General features: G+C 38.2%; 1 protein-coding gene across 2 annotated transcripts; it reads right to left on the bottom strand.

Annotated features, from left to right (window-relative positions):
• Window positions 1-4,568: 4,568 nt before the first annotated feature.
• On the bottom strand, window positions 4,569-8,394 carry LOC149007642 (receptor-like protein kinase THESEUS 1). Of its 2 annotated transcripts, XR_016175323.1 has the most exons (4): window positions 7,533-8,394; window positions 7,091-7,438; window positions 5,286-7,004; window positions 4,569-4,723 (listed from the first exon to the last, which is right to left on the bottom strand). XR_016175323.1 is itself a non-coding variant. In XM_089167435.1 (3 exons), the coding sequence occupies exon 3, from the start codon at window positions 6,351-6,353 to the stop codon at window positions 5,514-5,516; it is 840 nt and encodes a 279-aa protein (XP_089023561.1). In that variant the 5' UTR covers window positions 6,354-7,017; window positions 7,091-7,438; window positions 7,533-8,394; the 3' UTR covers window positions 5,024-5,513. The 2 variants fall into 2 exon arrangements, 1 of the variants encoding a protein (XP_089023561.1); XM_089167435.1 differs by lacking the exon at window positions 4,569-4,723 and having other exon boundaries at window positions 5,024-7,017.
• Between the last annotated feature and the right edge of the window lie 3,184 nt (window positions 8,395-11,578).

Genomic DNA, 11,578 nt, shown 5'->3' with positions numbered 1-11,578 from the left:
GACAATGTATGTATGCATCTAAACTCTATGTATGCTGGTCTCTATAGCAGACATGCTTTAAGTAATAGCACCATACTTCTTTAGGAGGGTCTCATCTCACAACGCCAGTTGGTAGTGGGTCCTTCATCCCTCGGGACAATCCATGGCTGGGGGTTAGGTCACCACTCTTTCACATCACCATTGGTCTAAGTACTGGCGCATGTCAAGGTTAAGCCTAGCCCAATGCATGTCATCTACTCAGTCATATCAACTCAGATCCAAATACGTCCATTCCTTGCCCCTGGCGATCATTTCCGGTATCCTTCACACTAGAGTCACGATAGTCCCTGACTACGGACTCATCAACACTATTGATCATCCACATATAATAGACGGGAAGCTCTCATGTCCTCTCACGGGTTGGTTACCAGTCTTGAGCGCCCATGAGCCCAAGTCTACTATATGCAACCCTATCAATAAATGGCCCCTTTCAGGTATCCACAATACGATTCATGTCCTCTCACGGATTGGTTACCGGTTTTGAGCTCCCATGAATCCCCATTGCTACCACGGGTCTTTCGGTCTCAATACCCTTCCTAATTGGGTATGATATAATGGGGACATCCTAGCTAAACACTGCTAAACAGCCCTAGGTCTGACATCCAATAATCCGGGAAAGCGTCGATGGGCATCTTCGGAGAACATCCCATACTATTCCCTCCGATGTCCAAGGACAGAAATGTCAAAAGGACATTCCCCAATCTCAAATCATACCTAATCAAACACATTCTCAGATCATTCACATTATACATAACTGACATCTCATCATACAAGAGAATATGTAAAAACATGATCAATTCATTAAAAACATACATGAGTAAGTATGCATATATATATACTTGAATAATTAAAAAGAAAACACAAGTAAAGTACTATTGTACTTACTGTAGTGCATCATAGTAGAAAGTATAATATCAGTAATATATCTAAGAGTTTCCGAAAACAGAAACAACATACACGCAATCTATGTCATTATGAAGATAACTGTCCTTACCTTAATTAGCGTTGATGATTATCCAAAGATCAAAGAGAGAGGTTCCAAACCTAGCAAATAAACCCTAGACAATCATAGATACAACACTAGGAAAGAAGCCTAAAAGATTGGAGAGCAAACGAATCAAACTAAGCGAAAAACAGAGCTATTGACTTGCTTGGTCGATTGGTTGGTCTACTGACCCAGTCGACCAACTGAGTCAGTATGAAGCAAATCAGTGGATTTTGATCCGAAACTCAATCTACAAGATTCGAAATTTCATGAAACTTGGAGGGAACCTTTAGAACAATATTCTAACACTAAAGGAATATATATATTAGGCATTAATAATGATTAAAAACACTACCTTCCAATTTAAAATCATGGTTTCCCCAATTGGGTAAAAACCCTAGAATTCGATGAAAAATATACTATGAAATCACGGGAAAGACTATGGATGATCAGATCTCATCCTAGAAGAAGGTAATCAAATCAAACACAAGTACGTCATGAGAATTGGATTCAATCATGCTAAGAAAGTGATTAGAAAGGGTAAAATTAGGGTTTCAAAAGGAGTTTATCAAGGATCAGGGTTAAAATTATAATGTTGATCGTAAACCCTTAAGAAAAGAATGAGATCATGGAAGAGATGGTTGCAAGAATGCAACATCTTCTTCCCAAACTCAATTAAGAATAAGATCGTAGAAGGATAATTCACAACACAGAAGAGGTTACTAACCTTGGATTGTCAGATCGGAGATGAGAAACTTCAGATCTAACAAAGATTTTTCGAAATTACCAGAGAGAGCTTTGAAAGAGGCTTCCCACGTTCTCAGAGAGTTTTGGAGGCAAAGGATACTAAGAAACACAAAGTTAACTTAAATAGAAATTGAAAACCCTAAAATTGGATTTTCACGGATTTAATACCCTGTTGGTCGACTTCTTGGTCGATTGGCCCAGTCGACCAATCAATCGACTAAGCTGGTTAGCAAGGCCCAAACAGGGAATTGGAGGCCTAACTCAAGTCCAAACCTCATGGGCTTCTCCCAACACAACATAAGACTTATCTAGTATAGAAAAATGCCTTCGAATCATGTCTAACTATACTTCAAGTCTATCAATTAGACTCACCTTCATCAAGCTACAACTTTCTTTCCAAAACTGCACAGACTTCCAAGTATGGAACTCCATCATCAACTTCCATGGGTTTTGGGTCAAACACCATGTCTTCTATTGAGATGGCCCATAGTTGGTTTCTTCCTTTACTCCGGGTCTTCGGACCTACAAACAACCGGGTTTCCAAGTCAAGGTCAGGGTTAGGATAGGGCTGGCTTTCACACAAACAATGGTGGGCATTTTCCGGCAAGGTCTAGGGAAAAGCGGGTGAAGGGTGAATTCCTTCACCCATTTAAGGGTTGGGCATGGAATGACAATGATGTGGGCATTATGTTTATCACTACACGTAAGGGAAAAATGGTCATTTCAATTACAAAATTTGAATTGGTAATAGAATGAAAGTTACTCAGTAACAATCACTACAAGAAAAAGGGCCTACGACGGCATTTTCAAAATGCTGCCGTAAGTCTAAAAGTGCTGCTAATCTTTCCTGGCATTTCAAAAATGTCACAGAAAATGCTGGCAAAAGCAGTGCCGTATTGCTATGGCGGCACTAAATGCAAATGACGGTAATGGTGATTTACAAAGACAGATTTGCTGGCATTTTCTAAAAACGTCGTTAAAAGTGATTTATTGCGGTGTTTCCTAAATGCCACTGTAGGCTATTTTTGCCGGCCATTAAAAGTTATTTATTGCGACGTTTCCTAAATGCCACTATAGGCTATTTTTGCCGCGTTTTCAGAAAACGCCGTTAAAAGTTATTTATTGCGTCGTTTTCTAAACGCCGCCATAGGCCTAGTTTTTTACCTTATTACCGGTGTTTTACGAATGCCGGGATAAGTTTTTTTAATTAAAAAAAAAAAAATGGTTCCAAAAAGCCAAATTCAATTTTACAAATGAAGATCCAATTCCATCAATCCAAACTCAATTTTACAAATGAAGATCTAATTCCATCAATCCAAATTCAATTTTACAAATGAAGATCTAATTCCATCAATCCAAATTCAATTTTACAAATGTAAATGTGCAACTTTTCATTATACATATACCAACAATCCAAAATGTTTCCAATGCCAACAAACTGAAATACATTTCTTGATCATAGTTCAACAATCCCTCCCCTCTAAGCAGTTGGACTAATAAGACAGTTCTTTCATGAGAGAATGCAAGTCATTCTTCTGCAGCCAGCTTTGAGAGTTTATTATGGACGATGATGGGAATCCTGATGATGCTGCAGGGGTTGTGAACAGTTGGGGTGATCCAGCAATTGCAGTTGAAGCTGCCCAGCCACCACTAACATGATTAGTGCTACTGCCCCCTCTATTGTTCCAACCAAACTGATGTTGCTGTGTGTCTCCTCCAGGAGCTAGAGACAGCCCTCCTCCATCTCCATTACTCGCAAGCTCAAACTGCACAAAAGAGTCATAAACACAAATTAGGAACAAAGAAAGATATAAAAGAACTGAACTTGCATGTGATTTAACCTTCAAAATGTTGCAGAAAATTTAGTTATGAAAACCAAAATAAGATTTTCTTATACAAGGTGGTGTTAGGGTGAAATGAAAGCAGAAAGTATTGTCAACCTGATGTTGAAAATGATCATACTGTACTTAACTACATAAACAGTTATGATCTCAGCTTGAAAAAACAAACACTTCTAATTATAAATAAATAGAGAAATTTAAACAAAAATTGAAAAGAACAAGTCAATATGAGGCTAGTGGTATCCCAAACCCACTCCCCCAAGTTAAAGCAACCAAATTGCTCTGGAACATGGATTGTGATGCATTTGCTATTTACTTGTTTTATTTCACTGTAGTCTTGGCAAATAAAAAGGAACTTATACCTGTTTTCGGATGCATGATTCCGCAGCTTCCCACCTTTTTTAGGTAAGTCTCTAATTGTTCCATTGCCATCACCATTTTCAGATATGTTGAAGTCATGTTTGCCATTCTCCAGGAGATCACCCTCTAGTACTTTGCTGTTAGGATCTGCTTTCAGAAAAAGCAGAAGTCCCTTCTCTTCTCTCCTCTTTCTACCTTCCTCCAGTGCATCTTCCCTCTTTGCGGCAGCAAGTGCCTGATGTTGTTCAATATACTTATCTAACTGCTCCCTAATAGCATTAGTTGCAATGGTTTGGTCAGCCAGCTCTCGCAAGATAAACAATTTAGCTTGAGGATCTAAAAGGCCATAATGACCCATTTTATTGTTCCTATATGAGTGGATAATTCTGGTATATCTTCCATCTCTAAGAAGTCACACAGATAGTCCATCCAATTTGTTAGTGTAATCTGAAACAAGAAGCATAAGACAAGCACAAAAATAATCAATATCAGATAATCTCTACTATAAATCAAAGAACTATATAACAAGATTATGCATGTATATTTAAATAACCCGAAATTCCATAACAGAATTTTTCTACCTTTGATTTCCGCCTTTTTTTTCTGTATAACCATGAAATAGCCACCCTCATCTTTTATTAGAAAACGAAGAAGTGCCATATGTGATTCCACCATGAGAGTAAGATTGTTATCCTCGTGACAAATTGCATTTTCTAAATTTTCAAGGGAGAAAGGCCACAAATTCAACAACCTTGCAAATGAAGAGCAGAAGTCCCAAACCATTAGAAGATCCCAAACACAAGCCATTGGAACACCAAAGTTCCTAGATGGAGAAGGGCGATCAGTAAAAACTGGATCATCAGCTCCATGTTGAAGAAAAGATCATCAATAGGGTATCTAATTGGTTCCTTGTTAAGGGTTTCAATTTCTGCACATTGAGATGTCAAAATGAAAGCATAGTCAGATGACAAATCAATCAGACAACTTACTGAGCCCAGCTAACTCTTCAATATTAGCCCAAAAAAAAAAAAAAAAAAAAAAAAAAAAGTTGTTCTGCAACCAAACAAATGTGAGGTTATTTTTCAGGTACATATGAATGTATCAATTCTAAGGGGAAGAAAAAGAGAAACGGATCAGCTTCTCTATTTTTCAATATGATTGGTCATACTTGCTTCACTAACAAAATTTTCATAAAAAACTATCAAAAAGATGTCACCATTTTTGTCAAATTAGCAGGCAACAGCAGAACAAGCACCTGCAAACAGCAACCAAAAGTTTAATACTACACAAGGACAAGTTGACTAGACAGATACCTTTCCTTTCCTTTTTTCCATTGACTAAGCCTTCAGAATTTTCAGTTTCCAGTCTCTTCCTTTTGCCAGTCCCTGAGTTTTTTATATCCTTGAGTATAATGAACAAAATAAATCAGAACAGTAATGAAATTATAAATTCAACAAGAGAATTTAGAGAGCGAAGCATGTCCAAGAAATTACCGAGGCAGTTTTCCTGGATTTATTGCATCTGGAGAGTTTGTCCCTCAGCTATTCTGGTGGTTCCATGGAAACTCCATGCTTCTTTGCCAGTTTATCATGAACAACCCAGGGAAAACTTCTTGAAGTGAATTCTCTAATAAATGACTTGAGAACTTCTCTAGTGAAAGGCAGCTTCTTCTTTATTAGAACATCTGCATTTACTACTGAATTACTGGTTACATTCTTATTGTCGTCAAGCCATCCTACTTCAAACTGAACTTTTTCGAGATCCTCATCCCGAACTTTCAGTATTTGGCATGGATGAACAGAGCCATCTTTTCTCGCATATACCTCCAAGCCCTCTATAAACTGATCTTCTAACTTCGTGCAGATTGATAGCAAATAAAAAATAACTGGTGGCCCGCAAACAACCTCAAACAGTACTATGCCAAAAGGGTAAACATCAGTCTTCAAAGTCAATTGCTTGCTCTGCAAACATTTTGGATCAATGTATCTAAGTGTTCCCCTAGCAGTAGTAAAATCTGCATCATCATATAAAGGAGCAGTTCTTGATATTCCAATGTCAGCCATCTTAGCTACTAATTTCTCATCCAACAGCATCTTTGATGTCTCAAAACCCCCATTTGCAGAGCCAGCCAATGTTTGAATGTAATGGAGTCCATGAGCAGCACCTATACAAATCTCCAATCTCTGCTTCCATGTCAATGGTGGAAGATCACTCCCAAAGAGATGCTTTGTGAGATCACCATTTTCCATATTCTCATACACCAAAATCATCTCATCCTTTTCCTTTTCCTTGCAGAACCCAATCAAGGAAACCACATGTCTATGCCTGAGCTTCGATAGCATTGCAATCTCCAAGTAAGGATCTCTGCCATGGTGAACCATTTACCCAATCTATCAGCAGCTGTAGAGCTATTGTGATTTGGGTAACCTCCTCTGGATCCCACTGATATAGCCATGTGATTGCAGAAATGCAGCTCCGATTTTAGCTCTTATGAATTGCCTACCAACTCTGACTATTGGATAATTAGAAAGTCGAGCAACATGGCTTTGCTCCTTTAACAATGTGATAATGCTGATTGAAAGCCTTGCTGTTTTTAAAACAGTTTCATACCCTGCTTTGTTTTCAATGTTCGAAAGATCAAACCCTGCTTTATTTTCAATGTTCCCAGACAACGACCTCAAGCATAAGCTCTGATTGGTTGCACATCATAATTAACAACAAGAGAGAACTTGTGTGGCTGAAACCAAAGTCTTCAGAGATTTAGAAACCAAGTTGAAGGATGGGAATTAAGAATCTACACTCTGCCAATAAGATTAAAAACTACATGACCAACACAATCATAAACAACAACAGCAACAACAAAGGCCTGCATAAAAATACTAGAGAATCACAGTTAATTCCTTCGTATTGGCCATAGATAGTCGAAAGACTAAGGTACAGAGAAGAGACAAGAGGAAGAAGTTTAGGAAGATGCAAATAACCTTCAAATTTCTGTGGATTCTGCAGTCCAACTCTAGCAAGGACCTCAACGGCTTCCATTATCAGCTGTACAAATAAAATGTCAATAATTTATAACATAAAGAAACCAATAAAACTCATAAAGACATTTCACACTTACATAAGTGAGTTGAACCTTGTGAACCAAGCCTATCCATTACAAGTTGAGTTAATTGGGTCATTTCAAGCCGAAATTCACTATAATCTTTTTCCTTCTCCACTAATTCATGTCTGATGTCTTTGATCTCATTCTCCAACTTTTCAATTTTTTGCTGATTTTTTTGTCTTTCCAATCGCATCTCATTGTCTTTCTGAGTGAGGTGACGACTAGTAAGTGTAATTCCTACACCTGCACCACGAACCCGCCCTGGACGTTCTTCCCAATGACTACCTCAAAAGCATTGTCTTGGGCAGCAGGAGTGTCTCTTACCTTTGGAAGTTGTTTCTCTAATTCGTTATCAAGTTTTTCCTATAAACAAATGTAAAATAAGTTAGTCTATACCATGATAGAAAATATTCGGTATTCTCTATGAACTAAATTTGATTGAAACAAAAGATCATACTGCAATCTCTCTGGCAGCCGGATTTATGAAGCATAAACACTTTGGTGGGTTGTCAAACGAATCCTGAGTTTATTCATTTTGATTTTTCAATGCAGATTAAAACTGAACTAAGAAGAGAAGTCATGAAATTAGAATCCTCTGGAAACAAGATTCCCAAGTCCTACTCCCTGCCATTGAGATGCGTAGAAAAGAATCCTTATTTCTTTAAAACTATTATAGGCAGCTAGCTTGAAATGTAGAGGGTCATGTTTTCCTTTCTCCACATGGGTTACATTCATGAAGATCAATAAAGAAAAGCAACAAAGAAAACGAAAGAAGAAACACAGAGATGGAGAAAAGAAGAAAGGAAACAGGTTGCTTGGGTTGGTGAGAAGGGTTTCTTTTAGTTATTACAGTAGCTCTCTCTACAATTTTGTAATCTTTTTTCCTTTTCATTATTAAAGTAGTCAAGCCTAACATTTTCTGTATCTGTATCCAATGGAAAGAGGAGTTCATTTATTTGGTTTTATAGGTCTTAGTGTGTAAAGAGCAGAGTAGATGTAAGACGAATAAATATATCATTGATAGCTAAACTGGAAATATAGAAACTAATGCTGCCCTGTATACAGGCTATTATTCCACGGCTATGGATGTCAAACTATAAAAGATACAATTCTTTTAGCTCATTCACTTCCTATTCTGAGGATTATCATTCAATTGGACTGTTTGCCAATTATTGTGAGAGTTAAAGGATCTAAAAGAAAGGTAACTTCAACAAGCCAATAACATGGTGGGAAGCTAACTCTAATGAACTTCAACAAGTATTAATAAAAACAACACCAAAATCAGAAGTATTAAAAGATGATTAAAAAGAAAGGTAGTATAAACACAATCATAAGTTAAGAAAAACATAATTCATAAAAACGTATTATAATATGAGAAGTAAAGACCCAGTCACAGCTCAGATCAAGTTGCCAGCAGAGTACTAAGTGGATCAGTATAATACTTATAAGAAAACTCTGCCTAAAACTCTCTTTCATCCTCATATCACATCCCAGGGCCCTAACAGCTTCATATTACAATACACAAACAAACTCAGCAGAGAGATCTCAAAATTCAAAATTATGTCAAAATTCAAAAAACCATAAACATCCGAAACTCACCTGCTCTAATTTTCTTCGATCGAGATGTGGAAAGAAAAATTACGATCAACAAACGAAGGAGAATTATTTGAACCGTCTACAGAACAGATCTTCAATAGAACTGCCACAGAAGCTAAATATCCGGAGAAACAAGAGATGGAAGCAGCGGAGGAAGAAAAGGAAGAGAGAAGACTTTCAGAGCGTTGTCGCAAAATCCACGGGGAGGACGAATGGATCGGAATGCTTGACCCTATGGATCCACTCCTGCGTTCCGAAGTGATAAGATACGGCGAGATGGCTCAAGCCTGGTACGATGCTTTCGATTTCAATCCTTTCTCCAAGTACTGCGGCAGTTGCAGATACAATCGTCGAAGGTTCTTCGAACGCCTTGGAATGAGTAGTTTGGGCTACGAAGTATCTCGATTCATCTACGCAACTTCCAACATTAATCTCCCAAATTTCTTCATGAAATCACGGTGACCGTGTCCAACGACGAAACCTCAGTTCATGAGATTAAACCCTGGATGGAGCTAGAGAGATGACTGAGATGTGATTAAACTCTGGATCGAGCGAGCGAGATGACTGAAATGAGATTAAATCCTAGGCGGAGAGATGAGATTTGCAACAAAAACATGAAAAAAAAAACCCCTTCGTCCTCCAAAACGAACTTGATTTTGTTTTGCTAATCAAAAAATGGCGGGTTTATTTGGTGGGAGATAACTTGGGCAAAGCACAACGATTTGCTAAACGCCGCCAAAAATTCATCTACAACGGCCAAAATTTGCATCAGACGGCATTTTTTTAGAAACGCCATTAAAAAATATTTTTTTCATAACAACCTACGACGGCGTTTGCAAGAAACGCCATTGTAAACCAATATACAATGGTTAAAAAACGCCGTTATAAACCTATAGTGAAGGAACCTACAATGGCGTTTTTTACAGATGTCGTTGTAAACCTATATACAACGTTATTTTTTAGAAATGCCGTTAAAAAATGTTATATAATATCTCAGCCATTATAAACCTATATACAACAGCCCTTTTTAGAAATGCAGTTAAAATTTTTTCTCTAGAAGGGACCTACGACGGCATTTATTACAAACGCCGTTGTAAACCTATATACAACCATGACTGAAGGGACCTACGACGGCGTACAAAGCTACCCGTTACAAAGCTACATACAACTGCGTTTCTAAAAAACGCCGTTAAAAGGTGTTGTATGACGGCATTTTCCAAAAATACTTTTACAAAGTGTCTTTGCAATCCTAATAGAATTAGGACCTTTATTCAGAATAGCATCTTCATGCGCCAAGTGTTGAGGAACAAACTTCTCTTTAGCTGAAGGAATATTAGCATTGCAATTTTTGCCCAAATGACTTTCTCGATTGCATCGAAAACATCTTTGAATTCCATCCTCTTAGATCACCTTTTGAATGAAGCTGAAAACATGTGTAGAACCAGGTTCAAGGCGCTCTATTTGAACTTCAGACCCTCACTCAGCTTCCAATTATATTTCCACCATAATTCTTGCGTAATGTCCACAGAACCAAGACGAGTACGACGGTCTAAAGAAACAAGACGACCTACAGTCTTAGCAATAGAAAGTAATACCTTGGCATGCCAGTATTCAAGAGGAAGATCAAGGAAGCGAATCCAAACCAGATTGGCAGACGGTTGAGGAGCATGAATGTTAAAATCTGGACGCCAACATTGGAATCGAATAAGTTGATTGCCAATATTCCAGACACCTCTTCTCCAAACTTCTGACAAATCTTCCTCACATCTAAATTGAAAAATCACGAAACCCTTCCCCAAGGAATGTAAAGAAACTCCTTGTTTCAGTTTCCATGATTTAGAAGCCAGATCACGTAAAGCATCCATTGTTGTTTGACAAAAGTTTGCCCTCCCAATCAAGAAGAAACAAAATTGAGTACGCTGCAACTCGTACTCAGTTTGAGGAATAACAATACGCCGATAAGAACCAGCCTGCATAGGGGATGGGAGGGAATCAATCTCAGGCCTAATGGAAGTCCCTACCACCCCAGCGAAAGATCTCCCACCGTCCATCTTCTGAGAGAAGCCATTACCAGCCCTTTCCGAAGACCTAAGTGCACCATCTTTCTCCAGATCTTCTTTCTTTAGAGTTTCTCTCTCCTCCATTTCTTCTAATCCATCAAAACCAACCAAACTCTACAACTTGTTTGGCATCATACATTGTCGTGTCTTATTATTATAAATTGATGATTTTTATAGTACTTTTAAAACTGGATTTCCGAAAATGCCCCAATTCTGGGTGGGAGCAGTCTATCAAACTGTGCAACTAGCCCTCTATCTCCACGACCAAATGTTAATCAATGTTTAGAGGGTTCTACTCTTCGAAGCCTGTTGAAATCAGCCTTTGCATTCCACACACCCCACCAAATGTGCCTCCACTCACTTCACCTCCTTCTTCACCTATTTCAAACAATTAGCCCCTACTACATCTTCACCAGCCATATCAATGGCAAACCCAACCCAAGACGTTAATCAATCCCCACCTCAACTATATCCATCAATAGACCAACCTCAACCGTCACATCCTATGATTACTAGGAGTAAAACCAATTCTACCAAATCAAAAATCCCTCTCACTTTACTCACAATTAGACACCCAATACCTCAAACCTTTCTTACCACCATCTTCAACATCCCAGTTGAACCTATACAAATCAGCCTCAAAAGACTCAAAGTGGATTGATGCAATGCAACAAGAATACAAAGCCTTGATAGACATTAGATTTGGAACTTTGTGCCTTATACCAAGGGTATGAATGTTCTAGGCTATAAGTGGGTGTACAGGATCAAGACAAAAAATGATGGTTCCATTGAGAGATACAAGGCATGATTAGTTACCAAGGGGTTTAGCTAGCAGACATGAGTGTGA

This window comes from Hakea prostrata, chromosome 8 (assembly GCF_041222555.1).
Source record: "Hakea prostrata isolate BN-2017 chromosome 8, UWA_Hpros_2, whole genome shotgun sequence".
In the NCBI taxonomy this organism is placed as follows: Eukaryota; Viridiplantae; Streptophyta; class Magnoliopsida; order Proteales; family Proteaceae; genus Hakea; species Hakea prostrata.
This window is presented reverse-complemented; position numbering and strand designations above follow the sequence as displayed.